Genomic DNA, 13071 nt, shown 5'->3' with positions numbered 1-13071 from the left:
TCATAATATAACAATTCGTTATAAGAATGGAATATTAGCTAATATCAGTTAATATTCATAAGCTTAAAGAATTGTGCTTGATAATAAGTAAACAAAAATTTGAAAATGCAAATTTCTCTTTGATTGCAGAAACTCCGATTAAAATTTACAATTCGTGATTATTGCTATTAATTAGAGAAGCCAGTCACGATGGCAAATATACAGAATAATATATATATGTGTGTCGACAGTCGAAATCTTTAGATCGGAAGATTTGACTGATCAGGCTAAATAAGATTGACACTTAGTCGTTTTCATTTAGTTAATCAGATCCCTGGACATATTACTATTACTCTACGTAGTACTAACACGTCCAATTCCAATAGACAATTTTGTAATTGTACTTATTACTTCCACTCGATTTACATTCTCATAACGTGTGAGATTTCTCCCGTGACAGAAATATAAAGTTACAGACGAAAATAATATTGTAATACTCATGAATTGCAGCTTTTCTTCATGAAAATACATTGATAAGGATGGCAACGCAAATAGCCTATCCCTTTATGACTATCAAGGGGGTATATAGGTGTTGGTCTTTCATAAAGTCTTAAATCTTTGCATCAAAACGTCCAAAGAGTCTTGCTTTGAGCCAGTCGAATAGAACCAAAAATTGAGAGCGACCGGAAACCAATTCGTTCAAATAAGCAAGTCGCCAAAAGGTATTTCCCCAAGTACCATGCAAAGAAAGTACTTTATTGAGATATGGAACGTTGAGATCAGCAATGGCCTTATCATGCCCGACATAAGCCAAGGCACCCTGGTGTTTGTATTGGAAAGGCTTCAATTGAGTGTTAGCAAGCTCTTGCTTCATAACGGAGAATTCTTTTTCGGCCTTCTTCTCGCCAAGCTGCTTTTCCATGACCTCAAGTCTATGCTTCAAAGCAGTAGCCTTTCCGGACCTGTTAAGATTAGCAGCTAACCAGTCACCCTGCTGATGAGCGACTTGAGCAGTAGCAGGCAATCCTGAGAAAGCACAGTCTCCAATGGCATACACATCAGGCATGCCCTTAACACGGAAGAATTCATCAATGATCAATCCTCTACGAGCACCACTTTGTTCGGGAATGGAAGACATTAATTGACGAGTCAAGTCACGGGCAGTTATACCAGCAGCCCAGACCAAAAGTCCATAAGGAATGTTCTCAATGGTCTTAGAACCATCTGCGTTGGTTTTTTGAATGATCAATTCCTTTTCGTTCACATCCTTAACAAGAGCTTCTGTCATAATATTGATGCGAATGTCTTTGAAAAGGTTTTGCGTGTACTGAACTAATTGCTTGGAAAACATAGGCAAGACCTTGGGAGCAGCTTCAATAAGTGTGATACGAACTTCCTTGTAAAGTTCAGGAAACATTCTACGGACATCACCGTCAATGTAATCGCGCATTTCAGCAGCAAATTCCATACCAGTGGGACCACCACCGACTACAGTAAAGTGCAAAAGACGTGAACGCTCCTCAGGTGTCAGGTTTTTGTTAAAACGCACTTGCTCCAAGGTATCTGAAACCTTTGTGAAAATCTTTTTGGCATCTTCAGCCTCCTTTAAGAAACAGCCATGTTCCTTCACACCTTTGAGTCCAAAGTATTGATTAGTGGCACCGATAGCAATTACCATATCGTCATAAGGAAGTTCAGTTTCCACGTCCTTATTGGCAGTAGTAGTACCACGAATAACAAGTTTTTTAGCCTTAGAATCAATAGATGAGCATTCGGCTTGATGTATCGCAGTGGGAGAAAGTTTGTCCTGTAAAAGAGATACTAACGGTTCGGTAATACTGGTCAAGCGTAAGGTACCGACCGTACAAGAGGGAAGCATGGGAGTGAAAAGGAAATGGTCGCGAGGACTAACGACAACTACATTGTACAGAGAGGTATCTATGTTCTTTATAATGGAAATTGCACCCCAACCGGATCCTAAAACGACAAGAGTCCTTTTTGGAGCGCCTGAAGCAACAATAGCATTGGAAGAAGGGACTACACCACGAAGGGATTGCAAAAAAGCAACACCCGTCAATAAAGAAAGACTTGAGGCCACCTCCATTACTTCAAACAAGCGGGATCCCATACTGGATCTTTGCATGGGAGGCTTCTCGTTGGCGCGGATCGCAGCTGAAGATTGGAATGAGCGGCGGAGCAAGACAGCATTTGACTGCCATCCTGACCTTTTCGCTAATTTAAGCGCGGTTTGAGGTCGTAATTTCAAAGAATAAGCCATTTTTTTTCTTCTACAAAATACAGCGTCTCAGGAAAAGAAAGTGAGGTATATAGAGCAAAAAAAATGACAGTATCAAATAATACTTCGTAACGATAATATTAATCCAGTTTCAACCAAGCTTTCGTGGTAAAACAAGGTCCGTCTTGGTTTTTTTAGAAACTTGAAAGAAACTTGAGCATACAACGGTTTAGGCTGCTATTTTTTTTATCAATTTTCGTACAAGCAAGTTGTAAAGTTCTGGTTTTTCTTGATCCAAGGTGAGAGGGGTGTTTGGAAGACTGCAAGTTCCAAAGCCTTGCTCACGACGATAAACAATTAAGGTACGGTAATAATGGTACACAACGTCATACTGCGGTTTCTCGGCTTGCTATTGGAAAAGCAAGGTACCACTAAACTTTTGGCATTCATAAAGAAAATAGCAGACCGATTTCATGATCTGGTAAAGACACTTAACGATATGGGATGAGGCTTAGTGGATTAATGAATCAAAGGAAAAAGTGAAAAGGCAAGAGAAGATAGTTTGAAGGATTGAGTACTTTCTAGGAATTGAAGGAATAGCGAATCTGCACGAAATTAAAGAAAATGGGTCGTTTTGAACGTCATGTTGTGAATGTATTATGATTCCTCCAAAAGACAAGTCCATTATGAAGCGAGCAAAAGCTCAGACTCTTAATAGGAAATCTTCTTTATGCTTTATTTCGTTTTTTGTTTCATAGAGTGATCAACTTTTCGAAAACAATACCACCTTGTTGTTGTGCTTGGTTTCATTGTGCTTTGACCATTGTTTGAACGGAAAAGGTTCAGTAAAGTTGGGTTCGTTTCAAATTTAAAACTGATCTTCTGTTTTTGATCTGTGAAAGCAGCTTATTATGTGTGTAGAAGCTCAATTACGATAGGTTGAGTGAGGGTTTATTTTAATCATGCAGCAGCAGCAGTCTTCCAGCCCTAAGAATCCCTATACATTTCATTAACAGAATCCATCTAATCATCGATAAAAGTAAAAGTAAAAAGCAGAATATCCAAAAAAAGTAAAAAAAGATCGACGATTCACTGATGTTTCAAAACAGGAGAACAGCGATAAAATGTTATTAAGCGATTTTCTCTGTTTAGTCCTTCATTTTTACATCTTCTTCCTCTTCTTCTTTCTTTTCGCCAATAGGTAGGTCTTTATTGTAAGCATTCATGAACAGGGTCTTCATTTCCTGAGTGATCTTATCAACATGCGCTGGGGACTTGCTTAGCACCAAAAAGAATTCTTCATCAGGAATTGTCCCAGAAGTTTCAACGAGAATCAATTTTTTTTCCTGCATAGATACGCTGTAAGCCAAGTTAATTATGGAACTCATCATCTCTGTTGGTTCTTCGGCGGTCACATTCTTAAACTCGCTGAAGCCCAAGGGATCCTTCCAGTGACAAGTTATCGCACTTGGAAGGTACTTTAAGGAAATACCGGCGTCCAAAAGTGCCAGTGTAGCTCCATTGATTGCAGCCGCAAGCGTATCCTGCGAGTTTCCTTCAACAACCTGTATCGACACCTGAATCAATGTCCTAGGATAAGTGGTCAAATAGATGGCATCTTCTAAAAGACTGGATATTCTGTTGGAAAGCATTCTCTCGAGTGTTTCAGAGGCTCCATTCATGGGTTGAACCAAAACCTCCACAGAAGCCTTATTTAGTTTCTCGTCGCGAATTTTAATTTCAATTGGACCATTAACATTACAAATAACGCGAGTTGACCCTTGAACGATTAGCTAAAACACGGAACTTTTGTTTCAATTCAGTTGCAACCGCCAGTCATCGGTTGTTTCTGGTTTTTACCGACATACCTTGTTTCCATTCACTTGATCCATCTGACTGTGTTAAAAACCCAATTTTATTCATGATTTGATTGAATTGTTGCTCAACAAATGTTGGAATCTGCAAATTTTGCTTCAAGTACGAAAACCAAGCTTTCAGACAAATAGTGCTACACGCATTACCTCGCTATAAAGTAAACAAAAGCACTGGTTTCCAAAGAATCGGAATGAAGATTTTTATAAACAGTTTCTTTTTATTGTGTGAAATAATATAAAAAATTGCTCTATAATTGCATGAAGGAACCATTGCTTTATTTCTACATAGAAAATAGATCGATTTCTATCTTCTTGTCGGCATTGATTTTCAGGTACAGGAAAGTAAGTCTAATCGGATGTCTAACCGGATGAAATAGAAAAGAAAATAGAAAGATCATACTGCTCAATTTTGAAACCAATCGCTTTTACGCATTTCAGCAAGTCGACTGAGACAACGTGAAAAAGCAAAGACCTCTTCTACCCCTGCAAAATTGCCATGGTAATTCGATTCAGATGCAATTTTAGAGTGTTCACCACTCTCAGTGTATTTCTTTGATATTTCAGAGGATTGTAAAGGTTTGTATCCCTCCGGCGTAGGATAAATTAGATCTACTGGAACGTCAGCAGATAAAATGACTTTAGCACGAGAATCGTAGGCTGCATCAATAAAGTTGATAAACCTTCGAACTAGGTCTTTTGCTTCAATGGAAAGTTGGGGGATATCGGAAATAATAAATGCTCGAAAGCGATTTGCCAACGATATATAATCAGCTGCACTTTTTGGCTCTCCACAAAGTTCCTTGAAAGTGAACCAGGCTGCATCTCCACTGACTTTGGGAACGAGAATGGTCCTTCCAAAAACTTCCAACTGTACCTCGTGAGTTGGATCTCCACGAATATTTCCGTATCTTTCAAACCATTGTTGCAATTGCTTTTTCACTAAGGGATCTTGAGCTGGGTGAAGATATATATCTTCTGTTTCGGATTTAAGACGTCGATAATCGTTGGGACTATCTAGACAGATTACGTTCAAACTTTCGTTAAGCAGATGAATACAAGGAAGAAAGCTCTCCCTTTGAATTCCATTTTTGTAAAGGTCATTTGGAGCACGGTTTGAAGTGATGAAAATAACAACTCCGTACTTTTGTAAGCATTCAAACAATCTTCGAAGTATAAGAGCACCCGCTACATCTGTCACTTGAAGTTCATCAAAGCACAACACTGTACATTTGCTTGCAAGCTGAGCACTAAGATAATCAATCACGTCGAAGCCGTAACCCTTCACTTGTTTCAAATGGTGTGCAGATTGATGGATGTGTAGCATAAAGGCATGAAAGTGAATGCGCTTTGAGCGAGTAATATTCGAAGGTAAGTGATTATAAAATAAGTCCATCAATGCAGTTTTCCCACATCCGACGTCGCCATACAGATAAATGCCTTTAGGTATTTGGGGAGCGAAGGGTCTTGAAGATGCCATAAAACGGGAAGCATATTTGCCAAGTGTAGAGCGAAACTTGGATAAGACAGAAGTCTTTTCTTCACCTCGGGAATGCAAATGGAAGCTTTCCTTGGGTACAGGAGGTTGCGTGTACGCTTGTAATTCTTGGTACAATCCATTGACGGCAAAGATGGCCTTTTCTTGGTATGGATCAGGCTTCCATTTTCCTTCTTTTACTTTAAGCTCATAGGCTTCTAAAGGGCTTTTGGAAGATTTTTGACGAACGAAAGTATGTTGTCGCGGCAGCGACCTGGACATGCCACGCTGAATTTCAAATAAAGATGAAGGTCGGATAATGAACATTTTAAAGAAAAAAATCAAATAGTTTAAAAACTGAGAGACCAAGTCGTTTCAATCGGCTAAAGACAGCCTGTTTCCATTTACGTTTTAACTTTCCGATAAAAATGAGAGCTTTGCGTTTTTCATAAATCAGGAGGAGTACTTCAATTTAAAGTAAAGAAGGACATGAAGATACCACTGCAAATAGTTTCCGTTTTTGCAGAATTCCTATAGAAAGGAAAAACTCGGTATATGGCAGGTTGCAGCTACTTGGTGCATAACATTATACAAAAGTTAAACTTTAAAAATCAGCTTAATTGTTGTTTTGGAAAAGATAATTCAATTGAATTCCCTATAACAATGCATCGATTTCTAGAACCGAAAGTGGAAAATAGTTGCATCCTTTCACAGAGCTTGAAAGGGAAAAGAAAAGGAAGAGTCGTATCAGAGCAAACGAAGCTGTCTCTCAATGTTGTTGTAGAGCAAAAAGAACAGATCATTAGTTTATTTATTTATTACTGAGGCAAAATGAGACCCTCATTAAATGCTGTAAATAAACAACAAATACATGAGAAACCAGTTATTAGAATTTGTAGAATTTACTGTATATTTTCCTCAATCATTGCATTCGCTCTCTTATGGTTCTCTTCCGACCCCTTGCTTGCTTCCTTTAAACTGGGAAAATGTAGGACCTTGAAGAGTAGAATCTGAACGTTGCACAAAAAAAAAATAATAATTAACTAAACTAAAGCCCTAAAGAAATAGCTAGTCCAATTTACCTGGCAGCTTCAATTTAACCTAAGAGTTTCCAGATGCAAGGAACACAGGAAACGCCAGAATCAAGAAAGAAGGTATGGTACTTTCTCTGATAACAAAAAACATGAATGAAAAACAAGAAAACATAAGTGAAAAGAACAACCTCCAATTTACTCGCAGATTTCTCAAATAGCATTGATTTGCTCCTTCCATATCTTTTGTTTACTCTATAGGGATGCACTCCAGGTCATTATTTTGGCTATTAGGCTGCGTAGCGCTTCTGTAATTAATGTTATAAAGGATACTTTCAGAAGACTTTGACCTTTACCAACTGGTTACAAGCGATTAGAACTAGAAATATGGGTGTTGAAAAGCAAGTTATTTTAGTAAGTCTGAGACAGCATCATTTGAGAGCGCTTTGAGTCCAAACTACGTCTCTGGAGGTATTCGTATGGACTACGACAAAGGGCACATGACCATTTTTTGGAAACATAATGATAGATTGGGTTTGAATATCCTGCTAACATACAATTTTATTAGCCTGGTGATGGCCAAAACTTTCCTAAGCCTGGTGATCGGTAAGTATGATATATTATTATACGTAAAACAAGTGAACAGGTAGAGATGTCGTGCTATTGAACGAAACACGAGAACTTTGGTTAATGTTTTCGTTATTCCATTTGCTTATTTGTACTTATTTACACTTCCATTGGTCTTCTATTTGATAGCTAACTCGTACATTTAGTATCACCATGCACTACACCGGTAAGTGGATAACCTTATAAGCATATAAAAGCCTGCTAAATTTTGGGAATTGGCGTGCGGTTTAAGTTTCTAAATTGGAGGGTTTTTATTGGCATGTTTTACGAGACTATTTGCTCATACTATAATTTCCATAGGTACTCTTGCAAACGGTAAAAAGTTTGACTCTTCCGTTGACCGTGGTACCCCTTTCACTTGCAATATTGGCGTTGGTCAATTGATCCGTAAGTTTGTTTACGATAATGTCTATAAAATTGCACAGACCAAGTTCTTTTTTTCTAACTTTACTAATTAGGTGGATGGGACGAAGGTGTTCCTCAAATGAGTTTGGGCGAAAAAGCCAAACTCACCATTACTCCTGACTTTGGTTATGGGTTCGTAACTGTCACCTCTTTACTTTAAGAGTCTTTCTTGTGTTAACTAACATCTATAGCCCTCGTGGATTCCCTGGTTTGATTCCCGCCAATAGCACTCTCGTCTTGTAAGTAAACATCGGTTTATTTTTGTCTATAGTTTTCCTTACTTGCTAATGATTTTCTAGCGATGTTGAGCTTTTGGCCATCAATAACTTGAAGGCTTGATCATCTAGCAAATAGACGCTAGTATCTAAGTTTTTTTTATCTATGATGCTTTAGTATACGAACTTCTATTTTTATATAAGATTGGTTGAATCTTGCATCAGATCTTTTCCATATTACTACAAAGAAACAAAGGTAATACTTTAGCTCTTGTAGCACATTGAGATATGAGAAATCATGATATCGACATTCAAAAATTTTCTAAATTTATTAAAAAAGAAAGAAGAGTATGCATTATTAATGAATCCTAAAGTCAAGATATCTTGGAGAGTTCTCAAAACTATTATGCTTCAAGACAACCAACCATCTGATATACAGTCTCGTCAGTAGGCTTCAGCAAATATGGTGGAGCGAATCCGGCATTATATTAAGGTATTATTAAATTTCAAAAACTAAAAAATTAATTGGTTGAACAATTAAAGAGTGAAACAAAAGTTTAACAGCAATCTGAGTTTAATGAAAAACTCCTTACCTTTCAAGAAGTGCATTTTTGGACTCAATTCTAGTCGGGACCATGCAATCCTCTTTATGACAAACCAAGTATATTACCATCCTCATCCAAATCAATGTTGTAGTAAGCAGGCTTGGTAGGCAAACCAGGAATAGTTGATATAGCAGCTGCTAAAGGATAGATGAAACCAGCACCTGCACTTAAGCGCATATCACGGATGGGTACGGTAAAATTATTGGGAACGCCCTTAAGTTCGGGATCGGCTGACAAACTGTATTGTGTTTTGGCGATGCAGATAGGTAAGTCTTTATATCCTTGCTCAGTGAAACGTTCCAATTTTTCACGTGCCAGAGGACTCAATTCTATTCCATCAGCCCCATACATTTCCTTAGCAATTATTTCAATTTTCTTTTCAATTGGCAAGTTTAAGTCGTACAAAAATCGAAAATCAGCCTTTTCATTCTCACAGGCATGAATTAAGGCACGAGCAACGTTCAGAGCACCATTTCCTCCTTCAGCCCAGTGATTAGATATAACGGCGTCAGTAGCTCCAGCACGAAGAGCCTCTTCACGAATGGCAAAAATCTCACTGTCAGAATCGGATGCAAACTTGTTGATCGCGACCACAACAGGAAGGCCATATTTACGAGAATTGCTAATATGTTTAGCGAGGTTAGAACAACCTTTTCGTACAAGTTCAACGTCTTCATTCTTGTACACTTCAGGAATAGGCTTGCCAGGACCAACAGGAGGTCCACCACCGTGAAGCTTTAGGGCTTGTACAGTTGCAACAATAACAACAGCATCGGGTTTATGACCAGAAGTACGGCACTTAATGTTTATAAATTTTTCCATGCCAATATCAGAGGCAAATCCTGCCTCAGTGACCACATAGCCAGCATCCTTAGTTTCATCTTCATCTGGCTCTGTACCTGCTAACTTTAGAGCAATCTTATCCGCAATGATAGAGGAAGCGCCAATACTAATGTTTGCAAAAGGACCGGCGTGAACAAGAGCTGGTGTACCCTCAAGGGTTTGCATTAAGGTTGGCTTAATGGCATCCTTTAGCAATACCACAAGGGCACCACCAACACCTAAATCATCAGCTGTAACAGGATCACCTTGTTTATTACTAGCAACAACCATTTTACCTAACCGTTCGCGCATATCCTTTAAGTCAGTAGCCAAAGCCAATACCGACATACACTCACTAGCAACGGATAAGTCAAAGCCAGTTTGGCGAGTAAATCCCTTCTCAGTGGAATTTTCACCAATAGTAATTTTTCGAAGGAATCTATCATTAGTATCCAAGGTACGGTTCCAAGAAATAGTTGAAGGATCAATGTCTAATCTAGCAAATCGGGACTTTTCTCCGTCCGTCAATTCTTCAGGGTTTTCCTTACTGATGCCAAGTTTTTCAAGACGACGGAACATAACAGGTGCAAATTCGGTTTTGTTGCCTTTTACAGTGGTTAATCGTTTGAACAAAGCAGCATCGCTTTGTGTATTTTCGTGAAAGATTCGAGTATCAATAGCAGCAGCAAGCAAATTAGTGGCCGCAGTAATGGCATGTATATCACCGGTCAGATGAAGATTAAAGTCCTCCATAGGAAAGAACTGAGAATAACCACCGCCAGCAGCACCACCCTTGATGCCAAAAGTGGGGCCTTGAGAAGGTTGACGAACGCAAGCAATAGCAAGCTTATCCAAATTGGAAAGAGCCTGGACGAGGCCAGCAGTGAGGGTACTTTTACCCTCACCAAAAGGGGTAGGAGTGATACCGGTGACAACAACATAATGACCGTCACGACGATGGCTCAAACGTTTCAATAAGTCCAAACTCACTTTAGCTTTATAAGCACCATAGCATTCTAATTCATTTTTGGAAATACCAATTTCGGAAGCCAAGTCACCAATGAATTTAGGAGTTTGAGATCGAGCAATATCGATATCACTGGGAACAGGAGTTTGAATTTTCAAAGGCAAAAGAGAGGGCATACGTTTGCGAGCCAATTCTTTACAACGGATGGCCGAATCCACAACATTCTGCATCAACATGGCAACGGTCATGGGACCCACAGATCCAGGGACCGGGGTAATGGCGCTAACGACTTCTTTAGCATTTTCAAAATCAATATCACCAGTCATGCGATAACCAGACTTCTTGGAGGAATCAGGGATATAGTTAATTCCAACATCAATTGCAACAGCGCCTTCCTTGAACCAATCAGCTCTCACAAAATGAGCAGAACCAACAGCCGAAACGACAATATCAGCAGTTTTCACAATCTCTGGAATAGCCTTTGTCTTCGAATGACACATAGTAACGGTAGCATTGGCCTTTTCCAAAAGCAAGCTCATGGGCAAACCAACAATGTTACTACGACCAATGACAACGGCATGCTTTCCAGCGACGGAGATGTTGTAGTGTTTTAGAATCTTCATGACACCTTTGGGTGTACAAGCTACAAAGAGAGGTTCGCTACCGCGCTTGGCCAGTTTACCCAGATTCCCTTCACAGAAACCATCAACGTCTTTCTCGACACTGACAGACTCTGTGATGCGACGCTCGTCCAAATGAGAAGGTAGGGGTAATTGGACGATGATTCCATGGACAGAAGGGTCGTCGTTAAATCGTTTTAAAGCCAATAACAATTCGTATTCAGAGATATGCTGAGGATAATTGATATGTTCACAGTTAATGCCAGTCTATAGAAAACGTTAGACGAATTAGTTCAATTTCTTCATTAACCATAGCACAGCTCTCGAATTGCAAAAGAAAGCATTAGCAAATAATCAGACAAAATGTCCCAAGGCGCGTCAAATCACCAGTTTTAAAGCTCGCTTTCTCTACCACAACTCACAAATCCCACTGAAGGAACTACTCACCTCTGCAGCAGCACGTGTTTTCATTCGAACATATACGCTGGAATCCTCACGTGCGCCTACTTGAACGATCTTTAAGACAGGTTGGAACGTAGGGCATGTTTTTTGGATGGAAGAAACGCGTTCGCGTAAAATTTCCCTGGTTTGGCTACTCAATTGTTAAAAGCAAGGTCAATCAATAGAAGCATTTCCTTACCGCGCTAATGCAACGCCCTCTAGAAGTTGAGCCATGAAAGTAAAGTATAGGGAAAAGGCAACTGGCTGCCAAGAAACAAGACCATCCTAAACAATCTACCCCAAATCTGAGATCATGATTTTATATTGTATACACGGAATTGTATAATGTAATTGAACAAAATAAAACTACATTTGTATAATTGTCCCTTAGACTCTTTCTCTTCAACTTTCAGCAGGTAGAATCCCTTGCTCATGCAGATCCTTAGATCGGTTTGGAGACGCTTAATTTTGTGGCAAACTCGGCTAATAGACAACTAAAAAAATTTCTCGGTGAAAAAAATAGAAAAATGCATTGGACGTCATGTTCAGCTGATAGAAACAAAAGCGCCTCTTGATTGGCTGCACAAAAATTTAAAATAGAAAAGGACCCTACTTTCACGAGTCAATTGTGACTGCTTTCTAGGAATGTAAAGCTATATATATGGAGGACTCCTGGCGTTACAAACTTCTAACGTCTACTTTGTAATTTCATAAAGTATCAAAATGGGCAAGGAAAAGGGACATATTAACATTGTTGTTATCGGTCACGTCGATTCTGGTAAGTCTACCACTACCGGTCACTTGATTTACAAGTGTGGTGGTATCGACAAGCGTACCATTGAAAAGTTCGAGAAGGAAGCCACCGAATTGGGTAAGGGTTCCTTCAAGTACGCCTGGGTTTTGGACAAGCTCAAGGCTGAACGTGAACGTGGTATCACCATCGACATTGCCCTCTGGAAGTTCGAAACTCCTAAGTACTATGTTACCGTTATTGATGCTCCCGGTCACCGTGACTTCATCAAGAACATGATTACTGGTACTTCTCAAGCTGACTGCGCCATTCTCATTATTGGTGGTGGTACTGGTGAATTCGAAGCTGGTATCTCCAAGGACGGTCAAACTCGTGAGCACGCTTTGCTTGCCTACACTTTGGGTGTCAAGCAACTCATTGTTGCCGTCAACAAGATGGACTCCGTCAACTACTCTCAAGCTCGTTTTGAGGAAATTATCAAGGAGACTTCCAACTTCGTCAAGAAGGTTGGTTTCAACCCCAAGACCGTTCCTTTCGTCCCCGTCTCTGGTTTCCAAGGTGATAACATGATTGAGCCTACCACCAACATGACCTGGTACCAAGGCTGGCAAAAGGAGACTAAGGCTGGTGTCGTCAAGGGTAAGACTCTTTTGGAAGCCATTGACGCCATCGAGCCCCCTGCACGTCCCGTCGAGAAGCCCCTCCGTCTTCCTCTTCAAGATGTCTACAAGATCGGTGGTATTGGCACAGTCCCCGTCGGTCGTGTCGAAACCGGTACTATCAAGCCCGGTATGATTGTCACCTTCGCTCCTTCTGGTGTCACCACTGAGGTTAAGTCCGTCGAAATGCACCACGAATCTCTTGAAGCTGGTCTCCCCGGTGACAACGTTGGTTTCAACGTCAAGAACGTTTCCGTCAAGGACATCCGTCGTGGTAACGTTGCTGGTGACTCTAAGAATGACCCCCCTATGGGCTGTGCTAACTTCACCGCTCAAGTCATCATTCTTAACCACCCCGGTCAAAT

At 39.9% G+C, this 13071-nt stretch overlaps 6 protein-coding genes across 6 annotated transcripts; 2 read left to right on the top strand and 4 right to left on the bottom strand.

The window, feature by feature from the left end:
- Positions 1-389: 389 nt before the first annotated feature.
- Positions 390-2963, bottom strand: SPOG_01323 (NADH dehydrogenase). The gene has a single exon (XM_013169596.1). The coding sequence runs from the start codon at positions 2255-2257 to the stop codon at positions 590-592; it is 1668 nt and encodes a 555-aa protein (XP_013025050.1). The 5' UTR covers positions 2258-2963; the 3' UTR covers positions 390-589.
- A 146-nt stretch (positions 2964-3109) lies between these two features.
- On the bottom strand, positions 3110-4212 carry SPOG_01322 (exosome subunit Rrp46). The gene is made up of 2 exons (XM_013169595.1): positions 4084-4212; positions 3110-3995 (listed from the first exon to the last, which is right to left on the bottom strand). Exons 1-2 carry the CDS (start codon positions 4136-4138, stop codon positions 3364-3366), a joined length of 687 nt encoding a protein of 228 aa, XP_013025049.1. The 5' UTR covers positions 4139-4212; the 3' UTR covers positions 3110-3363.
- A 46-nt stretch (positions 4213-4258) lies between these two features.
- On the bottom strand, positions 4259-6176 carry SPOG_01321 (AFG1 family ATPase). Its single transcript, XM_013169594.1, has one exon. The coding sequence runs from the start codon at positions 5888-5890 to the stop codon at positions 4493-4495; it is 1398 nt and encodes a 465-aa protein (XP_013025048.1). The 5' UTR covers positions 5891-6176; the 3' UTR covers positions 4259-4492.
- Positions 6177-6944: 768 nt separating this feature from the next.
- Positions 6945-8377, top strand: SPOG_01320 (FKBP-type peptidyl-prolyl cis-trans isomerase Fkh1). Its single transcript, XM_013169593.1, has 7 exons — positions 6945-7008; positions 7163-7200; positions 7368-7387; positions 7522-7608; positions 7680-7758; positions 7818-7865; positions 7926-8377. Exons 1-7 carry the CDS (start codon positions 6982-6984, stop codon positions 7963-7965), a joined length of 339 nt encoding a protein of 112 aa, XP_013025047.1. The 5' UTR covers positions 6945-6981; the 3' UTR covers positions 7966-8377.
- SPOG_01319 (6,7,8-tetrahydrofolate synthase) lies at positions 7985-11572 on the bottom strand. The gene is made up of 3 exons (XM_013169592.1): positions 11496-11572; positions 11303-11447; positions 7985-11122 (listed from the first exon to the last, which is right to left on the bottom strand). The coding sequence occupies exons 1-3, from the start codon at positions 11528-11530 to the stop codon at positions 8489-8491; spliced, it is 2814 nt and encodes a 937-aa protein (XP_013025046.1). The 5' UTR covers positions 11531-11572; the 3' UTR covers positions 7985-8488.
- A 447-nt stretch (positions 11573-12019) lies between these two features.
- On the top strand, positions 12020-13069 carry SPOG_05027 (translation elongation factor 1-alpha; the record flags this gene model as incomplete). The annotated part of the gene is made up of 1 exon (XM_013169597.1): positions 12020-13069. A coding segment is annotated over one exon (1050 nt), but the record flags the coding sequence as incomplete, so codon positions are not given.
- Positions 13070-13071: the final 2 nt, after the last annotated feature.

Source organism: Schizosaccharomyces cryophilus (genome assembly GCF_000004155.1).
Source record: "Schizosaccharomyces cryophilus OY26 unplaced genomic scaffold supercont4.6, whole genome shotgun sequence".
Lineage (NCBI taxonomy): Eukaryota > Fungi > Ascomycota > Schizosaccharomycetes > Schizosaccharomycetales > Schizosaccharomycetaceae > Schizosaccharomyces > Schizosaccharomyces cryophilus.
This window is presented reverse-complemented; position numbering and strand designations above follow the sequence as displayed.